This window comes from Schistocerca americana, chromosome 3, assembly GCF_021461395.2.
Source record: "Schistocerca americana isolate TAMUIC-IGC-003095 chromosome 3, iqSchAmer2.1, whole genome shotgun sequence".
Lineage (NCBI taxonomy): Eukaryota > Metazoa > Arthropoda > Insecta > Orthoptera > Acrididae > Schistocerca > Schistocerca americana.
In genome coordinates this window covers 316,399,181-316,414,189 of record NC_060121.1, presented here as the reverse complement: position 1 = coordinate 316,414,189, position 15,009 = coordinate 316,399,181, and the positions used below count along the sequence as shown (strand labels likewise).

Sequence of the window (15,009 nt, the reverse complement as noted above, 5' to 3'; positions counted from 1 at the left end):
TTGGATTCTAATTTGTGACTGATTGTGCTTTGCAATTGGCTTATGAAGTTTCATATTCTACCGTAATTATGACAGGAACTGTCATTTTTCAGTGTGGTGAACTATACATGAAAGAGGTAATTCTGCTTGCAGACTTCCCTCTTGTTTACCTGTAATTAATTGTAGGTTTGAGTGAACAATGGAGAGACAGTTATTGCTTTTACTTATTTGATTGTGTCTGCATTCTTCTGTTTGTCTCTCATTGTTGGAAGCAAGAGTTTACCGGGCATGCCACTTCAGAATGATTACAAGTAATAGCTTTGATAAACAAAGTACTATAGATGGAAGTAGTAATTTTTACTTCCAGGCAAATGAGAGCTATTTTTGGGATGTTCCGGTAAGCTGATTACTAACAAAATTAAATCATTAATGTAGGAGAAGATAGATTGTTTAATGTAGGAAAAGATAGATTGCTACTTACCTTTGTGGTTAGAGTTGGCAGTCATGTGGGGATGAGGTGTCCTTGCTTGTGTAAAAGAATAGTGTGTGTTTCTCTTTTTATGACAAAGGCTATAGCCAAAAGCTTATGTGTAAGTGTCTTTTAGTTGTGCCAGTCTGAAACTTAATGTGTCATCTTTATGGTAAGTAGCAATCTATCTTTTTCTACATTAATAATATTCCTATGTGGAGTTTCCGTTGTTTAAAACAGAATCATTCAATTTCGTTGATGAAAATAAATCTCTCATATACATTATGGCATGTAAGTCCTAATAATTTTTTTTGCATCATGACATTTTCTTGGCATAGTAATGGGTCGTACAAGACTCATAGATTGTGAGATATATTCTTATTATATGAAACCTAAAGGCACCATTAAATTCTTACAATGAAGACTTGTTTTTCTGTATTTTTCAGGTTTTTAGTATTTTTGCAACATATCATTCCTCATTAATTTCAGTTGTTTCAAATTGCTTATGATAGCTTCAAACTTTACACGAAATTTCTTCTTGACAATATGTAACACATGATGTCAAACTTACTGTTTTATGTATTGAATGATTTTGTAGTTACATTGTGCATCTGTAACAAAATTATGTTTTACACAGAAGAATAATAAAACTTATAACTTCTTGGCAGATTAAAACTATGTGCCAGACCAGAATTCGTACCTGTTACTTTCCCCTTTGGGGGCAAGTGCTGTCCGACTGAGCTACCAAGCATGACTCATGACACACCCTCACAACTTTACTTCCGCCAGTGATGAGGCAATTTGAGTCACATGCGTGGTTAGATCAATTGTCATAGCACTTGCCCGTAAAAAGTAAAATCCCCAGGTTAGAGTGCTGATCCAGCACACAATCTTAATTTTGTTTCATATCAATGACACTCTGCTGCAGAGTGAAATTTTTTCTGGAAATAACAAAACTTGATAAAAATTTGTGAAAATACATAATAATAAAGTATGTTCCACTATTCATTTATTTTTTAATCACAATTTCCTTTAGTACTTGTGGTCCACAGCTGGTTAATCGATAGAGTCTCTGGACTGTCACCTACACTAGGCTCCCACTGCTATTGCAGCTTCATTAGACCATCCTATTTTCTCTGTCACTTCTTTAGTTGAGCTCTGCCTTTCCTCAAAATTTTTAATTTTCACTACTCTACAATCTCTTATTTCCAGGGATGTCAGTTTGATTTCTGTTGCTGGTAAGTTTTTTCCAGAATCATAATTCATTATTAATTTTTTTGTTTGTGTTTCACAAGAAATTTATTACACTTTAATTTACACATACATACAGCAGGCACACATACCAAACAAGCTGAGAACTTTGAATAGCTAGGCTTCCACCAGTGGAGAGTAATCAAGTACATTGTTGGCATAAGGAAAAGATATATTGGTCCAGGAGAGAAACCTTACAAGTTTCTGGGTAGTGCAACAATACTGTATGCAGCCATATAGTCACATAGGTACAGAGCAACTTTGTGCATGGTTCTGTTCATGGAATCAGCTCAAAGCATGTATCACTGTAGGCAAAGCCATGAATGAGCCATTGTTTGTAGGATGTTTAGCTCTATGTGTATCGACACTTACTGTTTGGTTAGACACAGGTTTCCCCACCCCTAAGTTGGTGCATGCGACTGCATCTACATCTATATATAAATACATACTCCAGAAGCCACCGTATGGTTTATGGTGGAGTGTACCATGCACCATTACTAGGCATTTCCTAAATTCCACTCACAAATGCAGCAAGGTAAAAACAACTATGTGTATGCCTCTGTACAAGTCCTGATTCATTTTTGTCTTTGCAGTTCTACATGAAATGTGTGTGGGTGGCAGTAGAATTGTTTTTTAGTCAGCTGGAAATGCCTGTTCTCTGAATTTTCTCACTAGTGTTTCATGAAAAGAACATTGTCTTCCCTCCAGGGATTCCAGCTTGAGTTCATGAGACATATCTGTAACACTCATGGGTTGATCAGACCTACCAGTAACAAATCTAGCAGCACAATCCTGAATCGCTTCAATGTCTTCCTTTAATCTGACCTGTTGAAGGTCCCAAATACTGGAGCAGTACTGAAGAATGGGTCACACGTGTGTGGTCTCCTTTGTCAGTGAGGTAAACCTGTCTGAAACACTCTCAATAAACCAAATGTGACTGTTTCCCTTTCCTACCATTCTCCTTACATACTTGTTCCATTTCATATTGCTTTGCAATGTTAGACCTAGATATTTAATCAATGTAACTGTGTCAAGCAGCTAAACTATATCAAAAATTACAGGACTGCTTTTCTTACTCATCTGCATTGACATACATTTTTCTACATTTAGAGCAAGTAGCCATTCAACATGCCATATAGAAATTCTGTCAGTCTTACGTATATAGAGAACAGTAATGGTCCTATTGTATTTCCCTGGGGCACTGCTGATGATATCCTTGTCTCTGATGAAAATTTGCTGTCAAGGACAGTGTACCGGGATCCATTACTTAAGAAGTCTTACAGCCACTAACATGTTGAGAACCTATTCCACATGCTCAGACTAACAGTCTCAATGGGGTGTGATGTTGGATGCTTTCCAGAAACCTAAGAATATGGAACATGCTTGTTGCCCTTCATCCATGTTTGCTGGGAATAATGTGAGAAAAGGGTAAGCTGAGTTGTGCATGAGGGACACTTTCTAAATCCACACTGATTTGTGGACAAAAGCAATTTTGTCTCAAGAAAAGTTATTGTACTCAACTTAGAATATATTAAATATTCTGCAGGTCCATTTTTACACTTCTTTTACACAGGAGTCAAGGAGTCACCTGCACTTTATCCAGTCACCTGGGACTTTTTCTCTGGGCAAGATATTTGTGACAAATCCAAATTAAACAGGGGCCTGTGCTGGAAAGTACTCTCTGTAAAAGTCTGCTGTATATCTGAGTGGTCAACATAGCTAACTGTCACATGGAAGACCCTGGTTTGATTCCTGATACTGCCAGGGAGTTTTCCTTGGTGGTAGGACTATAACGGGGTGCACTCAGCCTCGTGATGCCAACTGAGGAGCTGCTTGACGAAGTGATAGTAGCTCCAGGTCATGAAAAGTGTCAGTAGCAGGGAAAGCGGTGTGCTGAATCCATTTCTCTCCATACTACATCCAGTGATGCTACTGGCAGAGGATGATGGCAGTCGGTCAGTAACAATGGGCCTGCCAGGGCATGTGGATGGAGTTCATGCTTACTCTCTGTAAAACCAAATTGGAGTTCAGTTCGATTCAGTTGCTTCTTAACACCAGGGGTGCCTATTTCTATATCATTCATATAGGAATCTGTGCAGCATTCAAATGATGGTATTTCTGTATGATCCTCTTGTGTGAATGATTTCTTGAATGTGAAATTTAAAACTTTAGCTTTCACTTTATTGTCTTCTATTGCCTACAGCGTACTTCTTGTGAAATTTAAAACTTTAGCTTTCATTTTATTGTCTTCTATTGCCTACAACATACTGCTTGATGTATGACTGTGTCTTGTTAAACATTTCGGAGGTTCTGAGAATAATTTGACTCTCTACCTGCTTCATGCTTTTTGTAGATGCATGAATTTCTACAAACTTTTTCCTATCAACATTTCCACGTTTTTTTTCCCCCACCTATGAGTACAACAATCTTTATTTCATCAGCATTTTCTTAATTTTGTTATTAAATCACAATGGGTCTTTTCCCTCCCACTTACTCGGAATGTCCTTCTCCAGGGCCCAATTTACAATCAGTTTAAACTTTGTCTGTAATTCCTCTATGTCCATCATATTGGAACTAAATGTAGGATGCTAAAAACTGCTTATCTTCCCTTTTTGGCATAAATACTCTCTTCTAACCTTCTTGATGGATTTATTAACTTCAGTAAACATTGTCACTATGATGACACCATGATCACAAATCCTGTCTCTATACTGTCACTGCCCATAAGGTCAAATCTGTTTGTTGCTGCAATGTCTAAAATATTTCCATTGCATATGGTGTGTTGAGAAAATGTGTTCAGAACTGCTTCACAAGACTGTCTGTCTGTGCCACATGCAATGAATCCATAAACATCCCAGTTTATACTTGCTAGGTTTAAGTCACCTCCAACTAATAGTGCATGACTGACGTATTCCTGCATTATTGGACAAAGAATTTTTTTGAATGGTTGTACAGCTGTTATGGTGGAATCTATTGGCCAGTAAAAATATCCAATGTTTAATTTTATTTCACTTAGATCAGCTACTTTTGTCCAGATAACGTCACAGTTCGACTTGAGTTCAATCTCAATAGAGACAGTATTTTTTTTTTAATCCAGTGAACACTCCCCCACTTATGGTGTATAACCCGTCTTTCTGATGTAGGAAATTCTTAGAATTATTTGAGCATGACATCTTTCCTGAAGGGCTGTAAATTTAGTAACTTTGTTATGAATGCTTCAAAAATGTACTGTTAGCATTTTGACAGACAAAGTGCATTTACTGTGTGTACAATTTGATTGTGATCACTGATCACTGCATATCAACTGGTGAGCATTCACCAACTGGTGAGCATTCATCAGGGGACCTCAAGCTATCGCCTAGCATTAAAAATAATAAAATAAAATAAAAAGTTAATTGCATAAGTACTTGGCGGCCTGAGTAGCTGCTTCTTGTCTGAAGTGCTCTCCTGACCTATCAGTGAGAATCCCACAGGTCTCTGCCACATAACACAGACCCAGACATCAGCAGCCAAGACCATCAACGAATCAATGCAGCCTTTGACTGATACCCTTCACTTGTCTCCAAACCAAAAGACCCCAATCAGTTCTGGGTATGATACTGCAAATCATGAGTAAGGACTTTACCCCTTTTCCCAATTGTCTGTACAAACTGAGGATGGAAATAGAACCCAAGCAACAGGTATCATTAGTGCTAACATGAGCCACAGCCTGCAGACGACTTTCGATAGACACATGCAGGGCCTACTCCAAATCTAGGATGAGGCCCTGTGGTAGACATATCAAGCATACATTGGATTTATTTCCAGCCCTGGAAACTATTTTCCTGATGGCCTACATAACACAACTAACATTGGAACTCCCGATGACTAGTAAACCTCTTGCCATGTGTTTCAGTGTGAATCTTGCTGAAGGAGTGGCCAACTGTCCACTCACAGCATGAACTGGTGAAGCCACACAGCCAGTCCCCACATAGACTTTCTGCCTCAATCAACATGAATGCACTACAACCCACTGCTTACTCTGCAGTGAAGGTGAATACCCCATGTTGGGTATGCTGTAAGGCACCTTGGTAGCAGAGCCTGTGGTTATGACAAGTAACACCTGTGGTGGTGGCCTATGTGATGTGCCAGATTCTCCACACCCCCAGGACAATAGGCTGCAGACAGCTGATTGTGGCCGACACTGTCCTGAGCTGTTTGTGAATTGTGGCCAGCTCCTCATTATACGGCACACAGAATGCACATGACCTATTCATCCTACTACAGCTAATTTGAGTATTAAACTGTAAAAACACACAAATAAATGTAATATTTAACTAGTTATTCTCTTGAAGTATCTCAAGTGACAGCTGGCACATGACTGTGGTGTCTCCAATGGTTGCTTTCTATTCTCCTGATGCATCACAAATGGCAGCTGGTGCCTAACTGATGTGGTTTGTTCAGTGCCTCAGCAGTTGGAAAGGTGCTGTTTGAGTCACCCCAGCACCAAGCAAGATGCATGCTGTGTTGTTCACATCTGGAGATAGGAGTGCGAATATAACACCTGTGGAGGCAGGGGTTGACGTGACATTCTCAGGTGGGAAGGGAATGATTGGTGCCAGTTCTGGAGCCCAACAGTTCATGGATCCCTGTTTGGAAAGCTATCTGGTATATATAGTAACATATCGGCCACAAGTTGTAAGTTGCGATTTCTTCTGTTGGGTGGATTGATCTTCCTTGTCAAGTATGTAAAAAGGCTAGCTAATGGGTGGGGACCATCATTGACCACAAGTTGTATAAACATAACACTGAAGCTATGTGTGAACATCTGTTGTGCCAAGGGTCAAGGGTGTAGTCTGGATGAGATGCTCCATGGCCAGCAGCCTCAAACTCTGCCACATCTCAAGCTTCCACTACCACGGACTGCCACCACTCAACACAATGCTTTTATGTCTTGTATCTATAAACATACATACTCAAGAATAGGGACAGCATTGTATTCATAGTGCTGTTTTCTCTGGTGATTAGTAGACAAAATAAAATTATCAGTAATTTGCAGTCTGTTTCTAAGCAGAACTTGGAAATGAAAAAATAAAGGTGGAACTTCTTCATATCATAAACATGCCCTTTGAAATACATGGATTGTGTCTTCTGGTCAGGCTATTGCAAGATATTCTGATTGCCAGTATTTGTTACTTAATTTAGCATTACCAGGTGCATATGTAGATCCACTTCTCTCGAGCTTGTACATTGTGGACATGCCAAAAACAGAATCAAGGAAGTTTGTTTATGATGATAACTGGATACTTGCAACAAGGTCTACCTCAATTGAACCGTCAGAAGAAATCCTAAAGGAGGATCTAGATGTAATGAGAAAGTACTTTTACAAATTGAGACTCCAACCAAATGCCACCAAAATGGAGGTTTTCTGCTTCCACATAAATAATAATCATCAGAAGAAAACTAACATACAGTTTGAAAACACTACACTGACTCATAATAAAACACCAAAATACCTTAGGGTAACCCTCGATAGAGGTCTATCTTACAGAGAGCATCTAACAAAATCAGCAAACACAGTGAAAACAAGAAACATCATCATTCAAAAGCTATTTGATACAAAATGGGGAGCATTGGTGTCCACCCTACATTCTTGTGCTCTGGGCCTTGTCTTCTCAGTCACTGAATATTGTGCCTCAGTTTGGCTACACAGCCCATATGCACAAAAGACAAATGCCCAACTAAATAATACCATGAGAATTGTTGCTGGTGTCATTAAATTAGATGCAGGCAATAGTGCCAAACTTACTTAGATGTGCAGTCTTTTCACTGATTGTATATATTGATATTGATTTTCCTAGTGATCCTGTTGTTTCTGTAGCAGTGCTGCCAGATTCTTGTATCAGTCTTCTTGCCATCAGGAACTTCAGCATCTGTGGTGTACATTTTTGATACAACTTTTCCTCATTGCCACTAATAGCATCTATTTCGAAAGGGGTGTACTACACCACAGTTTACATGCACATACAGAAAAAAGTATAAAACAGGCTCAAAACTTTGAATGGTGAGGTCGTCATCAGTGCAGAATAATCAAGACGCAGATGTTAAATCAGTCTGAGAGAGCAAACCAATCCAGAGAATGAACAAGTTGTGTAGTCCCAAACAATAAGACAAAACTGCAGGCAGTTCTATAGGCATGGAGGTACCGAGCTAGTGGCTACTTGCAGCTGTGTTGATGAATGACTATGAGGTTGGTCCACATTATGCTTCGCTATGGGAGTGATTCTGAATGCGGTGCCATTTGTAAGACATTTAGCTCCATGTGTTTGGCAGGTTGTGTGACCTGCTATTGGGCTCGGCTACAAGAATTTCATGTTCTCCACTTCTAATTATTTATTTGTATCAATAGATTTAATATATTATCACCTCAGCACTACAACAACTGCTCTTCTTTTATTTACATTTCATTTCTCCTGTTAGCAAATAATGTATTTCCCATACTTGACATACATATTGAAGAATGCTAGGAGAGCAACTGAAATATTATGAAAAACAATAACATTACCTTAGCTACAAACTTGAAAATCCAGGGATTATATATTTTTTTAGAAAGCCTGAAAAATAATTACAGATTTTTTATTCTCATTAATATTTTACAGCACTTGTAATGTTGTCATTGTTGTTTTATTTTTATTTCTCTTTTATATTCTTCTATTTTATCTTTCTTTAATTAAGTGCTTTCTTGTGCAATTATTTGTTGATATATTCATGTGTTATTAACCAAGCACCCTGTTGTATCCATTCTCTAAAGTAAAAATCACACAATATTTATGTAGCCTGTGTATTTGTTTATTGCAGGTTCTGCCATTTACAGAACAGCCAGAGTGCAGGATTAAAAGCAAACAAAGACTGGAAACAAATTGAATATGAATGGGAACAGGCTGAAAAGGAAGAAGAAGAAATTAAGAAACATTCCCAAAGAATTCTCAACCGAGTAAATGAGTGCTCCATCACAGGTTCACGCACAGTAATACATCTTGGCGAGAATGGCATTACCACATGCATTGAGAAAATAGCTCAGAATGTAATTACAAATCTTTCATACATATTAACACAGACATGTAAATTTTGGATTCATAATTTTCATTTTGTTTATGATGGCTGCAAACAGAAGTACCTTCTCTATCTAATGCTTTCCAGCATAAATAGCAATTACAATTTGGCTGAAGAAGAACAGTCTGCATCCGACATGATTTACAAAAGCTCAGTGCACAGCTCTGTCAGTTGAAATTTGGAGCTGTTAATTGAAAGAAAAGCTCTGCACTTGAAAGCAAGAAGTCGCACAATGCTAATAACGTTAATAATCTTTAAATAAATTGTACTTATGATAATTTTTTCCCCCCAGAGCAGAGAGTTCTACAGTGATATTTATTCTACTGATATGAACTCATACCATAATTCTGCAAACTATAAACTACCCTCAGAATTGCATATATCCACTTCAGTTAATAAAATCTTTTGCTGAAACCTGGGAGAAGATTCCCCTCTTAGTGCTGCTATATGTTATGGCGTTATTTTATTTTGATATATTACTAACTTCTCAAAAACCCATATCAGAATGATGCATGAAGCACAGAGACATGTAATGGGAGACAGTATTCACAGAAACTTCAGAGTTCTCACTCTTTTTCTAGCTAAAGTACACACATTCACACATGTGCACTCACACACACACACACACACACACACACACACACACACACACACACACACACACACGCACACACATTCACACACAAATGGAAGGGGTAGGTGGAGATGTAGAGGGAAAAAGAGGGTGGAGAGGTTTAGAAAAGAGTGGGATGGATGAAATGGGAGGGGGGGAGGGGGGGGGGGGGGCGGTAGAAAGAGAGAATGCCAACATGCAACCATTCTATCTCTCTTTCCTTCACCAACCCTCTCTCTCCACCTACGACCATCACTCTCCTCTCTCTCCCCACTCCTTTGACCCCCTTTCTCTCTCTCTCTCTCTCTCTCTCTCTCTCTCCCTCTCCCCCTCCCCTAGCCCCCCCCCCCCCCCCCTCCATACTGCTTACTACCCCTCTCCCTTTTGGATGACCATCCCACATGAATGTTCCGTATGATCCTTTGTGGAGATCACCATTCTCCCTTTTCATCACACTGCACTGTTCTTTCAGAAAGAGAAAAAAAATACAAGAATATAAGGTTCTGGACAGATTGCCATACCAAAAGGCCAAGAAAAAGGAGCATCTACATCCTGCATACATCACAATGTTGTACGCTGCACTTATTATGGCAATGCCCTCTGTGCCAACAGTATTCTCCTCCATTACACATCCTACAGCAAGCCTTCAGGTCCGATCAACAGTGTCTTCTCCCATGATGGTTGGGGGTTCTTTCCTGCTGCTTCCCCCACACCCACTTTGGGAGCAACAACTCCTCACCCTTGGGGACACCAATCCCCATCCTCCAGGTGGAGACTTGTCACCCTTGTCTGGCTTCTCACGCCAGGAAGGGGTCCTTCAGGACATTCCCCTCTGAGGTTTTTGCTGGTCTGCAACAGGATACCAGCGAGTCACTGAAGGAGCCACAGTCCGCTTGTTGTATGGCTTCACAATCTTCTTCAGTCCCAGAAACTAATTCAGGGAAGCCCTCCTGGTTATCCAAACCCCCTAAAGAAAAGAAAGACAAAAAGAAGTGTCCCAAGATGAAGGAAATTCTGGTGACCCCCACATCATGGATTCCACACGTTGTCATTCTGTGGCCATGGAAATAATCACAGAGGTCCCTGAGGCTCCAGATCACACCACACAATGTGTCTCAGGTGACCCTGGGACATAACCTGTGTTCTTGGTCCCTTCGCATCCTCACAGCTTAGCGACAGCATGATTCGCCAGAGAAATTGTAGTTATTTTTTCCACCACCTGGCTGAGCTAAAACGTCTCTTAAGATCCTGCCCTGCTTTTTGTATTGCCCTTAGGAAACTTGGTTTCCAGCATTGCAGACTGCTGCCACTCATGGCTGCCGAGGATATTTTAAGGATTGTGCCGGTAATGATAGATTGTCGGGAGGAGTTTGCACGTATGTTACAAATTCTGTATATAGCAAACTTGTGCCTCTTCATACAGCTTTGGAGGCCATGGCTGCTCAGATAACAGAATTTCAGGATTTTACCACTTGTAAAGTTTATCTCCCTCTCGATGGTGAAGTTCCTTAGAACATACTGTCTGTATTGGTTTCTCAGCTCCACCTAATCTTCCTAATTGTGGGTGACTTCAGTGCCCATAGCCCTTTGTGGGGTGGAACCACAGTCACTGGCTGTGTTAAAGATATTGAAAATTTACTGGCAGATTTCAACGTCTGTCTCTTGAATGATGGTGCTGCCACTCACTTCACGATGGTACATGGAACTTAATTGGCCATTGATCTTCCTATCTGCAGTCCTGGTCCCCTCCCATCCATCCACTGGAGGGTGCACAATGACTTGTGTGGTAGTCACCACTTCCCAATATTCCTGTCTCCCCCTTGGCATCACTCTTGTGGATGCCCATGTCAATGAGCTCTCCACAATGCTGAATGGGATGCTTTCACCTCCACTGTTGTTCTGAGCTTCCCTGCAAACGGAGGTACTGAAGCGTCTGTCCAGAATCCAACAGCAACCATTGTATCAGCAGCCAACTTAGTGACCCCCTGTTCTTCGGGATGCCCCCCATAGAAATGAATGGAACTCAGAAAATGATGAGGCTGGACAGGTTTTAAAGTGCTATAAGTGGCATCCATTGATTGAGCATCTTGTTGCCTTTAAAAGCTCCATGCCCACATCCACCACTTAATAAAATGAAGGAAGAATGCTGGGAACAGTACATTTCAGCCATTGGATCATGTACACCCCCTTTGCACATTTGGGTCCTCTATGCATACCACATCCACAAAAAATACTCAAGCACCTCTCAGTGGATTGTCAATGTCATCTCCTTACCATCTGTAACTGTATCTGGAGCAAGGGAGAACTCCCATTTCAGTGGTGGGAGATCATCATCATCCCGGTATTGAAACCGGGTAAGCATACCCTAGAAATGGACAGCTATTGCCAAATTAGTCTCACTAATGTTCTCTGTAACCCAATTAGTCTCACTAATGTTCTCTGTAAGTTGCTCAGATGCATGGTGAGCCAGCAGCTGTGTTGCCTCCTTAAGTCTCAGAGCCTTTTGGGTCCATCTCAAGATGGTTTTCGCCATGGTTGTTCCACTGCTCATAATTTGGTTTGTCTGGAGTCTACCATCTGGACATCTTGTGACCATGGTTAATACCTTATTGCTTCTTTGACCTACAAATTCACATGGTGACATCTTATCTTTGCTACATTATATGAGTAGGGTCTCTGTGGCCCACTTCCAATTTTTTTCCAGAATTTCTTGTCACACCATACTTTCCATGTTCGAGTTGATGCTTCTTACAGTACCCCCCTCCCCCCTCCCTCCCTCCCCATATCCAAGAGAATGGTGTCCCGCAGGGCTCTATAATAAGTGTCCCTCTCTTATTTGTAGCCATCACTCATCTAGCAGCAGCTGTAGGGTCTTTAGTATCACTCTCCTTGTATGCCAACGATTTTTTGCTCCTCTGGTGTTGCTGAACCCCTACAGCAGGACACCATTGTAAAGGTGCAGTCATGGGCCCTCACCCACAGCTTTTAGTTTTCTACCATCAAGACTCTTGTAATGCACTTCTGTTTCCGTTGTTCTGTTCATCCACAACCAGAACTTTACCTCAATGAGCTATTACTCAGTGTCATGGAGACTTATTGCTTTTTTGGAACTGGTCTGTAATGCCCAGATGATGTGGCTTCCACATCATCACCAAATTAAGCAAAGGTTCTGGCTACATCTTAATACACTTGGCTGCCTCAGGAACACCAGCTGGGATGCAGACCACACTACAGATGCATTCATAAACAACAAAGACCTTATGATTATCAAAGAAATTAATTGCTAATATTAAATATACAAATTAATACTTTCACAATTGTAGAACACTAAAATAAATGTATGTCTGGAACATTGATTTATAATGAGTTACAATTTAACAAAATTTTATTGGGCAATCAGTCAGTATCAAAAAAGCAGTGTTACTGAAATTAGCTCATTCAGCAGGTGTTCCGGAACTTTTGGATATATATGAGGGGGGACCCAAAAGAAACCGGATTGTTGTCATAAAAATTTGTTGATGAACCTTTTTACAAAATTACTTCAGTCACCTTCAAAATACTCTCCATTACATGCGATGCACTCTTCCCATGTTGGAAGCATGTTTGGAACTCTTCAAGTTTGATATTGTCCAGTGCCCTTTGCGAAGCTGTTTTTACCACCTCCACATCATCATGATGCTTTCCTATTAGCGTTTTTTTCCTTCGTGAAAATAGGAAAAAGTTGCACGGGGCTAGTTCCGCTGAATACAGAGCGTGGGGAGTGACAGACCACCTCTGAGATGCCAAATAGTGGGTCACTCGTAAGGCCATGTGTGCTGGAGCATTGTCGTGATGCAGAAACCAGTCACCTGACTGCCAAAGTTCCGGGCATTTTCTCCTCAACCAAGTAAAAGTGCTGGTTAACAGTCTGTCCAGGGGGTATGAATTCCCGATGCACAATTCCATGAACATCAAAAAAGACAATGATCATCGTCTTCACATTTGACCTCACTTGCCTTGCCTTTTTTTGGTCTGGGAGAGTTGGGAGTCCTCCACTGGCTTGATGCTTGCTTGGTTTCTGGGTCATACCCATAACACCAACTCTCATCCCCTGTAATGACTTTGTTCAAGAAGTTTGGATCACGTGCAATCTCTGTTTTCAAGTCCTGACACACATTCATGTGGATGGTTTTTTGCTCCCGTGTGAGAGGGCATGGAACAAATTTAGCAGCAACACGTCTCATGTGCAAATCCTCACTCAAAATCCGCTGGCATGAGCTCCAACTGATTCCTGTCTCTGCTGAAATTTGGTCGATCGTTTGGCGACGATCCTCATTGATCTTTTGGTGGACCTTTTCAATGTTCTCCTCATTTCACGATGTTGAAGGGTGTCCAGAACGAGTTTGGTCTTCAACACACATCTCACCAGGTTTAAAGTGCCCAAGCCACTTGAAAACCTGTGTGCGGCTCATAGCGTCCTCCTGAAAAGCTTCCTGAAGCATTTGGTGTGTCTCTGTTGCAGTTTTTTTTAAGCAGGAAGCAAAATTTCACACACACTTTTTGTTCTTTTAAAGTTGCCATAACGACTTCGCAAAGGTAACCCGCCAACAGTCAGAGAAACATAATACCACACTTGCACGTTCAGCTCTACACTGACGCCGTCTGCATAGCTGTTTCATGAAGGTCTCTACTAACACCATCTAGCATGAGAACCCTGCACTACGTCTATGAGTGGCAGCGCCCTCGGAGTCCGGTTTCTTTTGGGTCCCCCCTCGTATACATTGTTGTACCTAACAGTGCTCCAATCTCACAGTTTAAGTAAGTAAAGCCTCACCATTGTTTCCAGAAAAGAAAATATATTGTTGTGCTAGAGAGAAAACAATATCTCAGTGACAGAAGACATTACCAAGCAAGAAATGCTAGTTGACACAAATGTACATAAGTTTGTGTACACTGTTGACCAAATTTTAAAAGAATAGGTGGTTCTTGTTGTATGAGTACCTCAATACTACTGCACCCTGAATCCAACCAAACTGATATACAGTTGCATAAAAGAAGTGACTGTTAAAGGCTAAGCAAAAGCATTTGTGTATTTTAAAACAGAGAAAAGGAACAACGTCAGTGCTAATTCTTCAATGCAGTGGAAACTTGAAAAGATTGTGACACAAATTGGGACTGACAGAGCAACATTTATTACTTATAACCATAACAATACTTTGTGTACTTTTCAAAGCTCAAAGGTTGTAATATGTTAAACAACATTCAGTGTGCAAACTAATAGTAGGCTACAGAGTGATGTGCATAAACAAATGGTATTGAGTGTCACATTTGAGGAAAAGTGTAGTTGCTGTCACCAGTAGTGTCATAGTGAAGAACTTGAAACTTTCAGCACAGGTCAGGAGCATGTACAGGAACTATCGCTCAAGTTTAAAAGAATAGTTGTTCATGCACTGGGTAGATATGTATCCAGTAGAACAGTTCATAATGGGATGAAACCTCCATGATATGCAGCCACTGCAAAGAAACTTCTAAAGAAACAGAAATTACTGTAAAATAGGTGCAAAACAAAGCACAGGGCTGTAGATAGATAGGCTGAATTAAACATGTTTGGCTGTCTTGAGAGCAA

The 15,009-nt window shown here is 40.5% G+C and overlaps 1 protein-coding gene across 2 annotated transcripts in view; it reads left to right on the top strand.

The window, feature by feature from the left end:
• LOC124605804 (serine-rich adhesin for platelets-like) overlaps positions 1-15,009 on the top strand; it is a 378,387-nt gene that overhangs the window by 298,821 nt on the left and 64,557 nt on the right. For both annotated transcript variants that reach the window (XM_047137707.1, XM_047137706.1), the window contains one exon: positions 8,537-8,762. In XM_047137707.1, the coding sequence (XP_046993663.1) occupies positions 8,537-8,762 (226 nt within the window). The remainder of the gene's footprint in view (positions 1-8,536; positions 8,763-15,009) is intronic.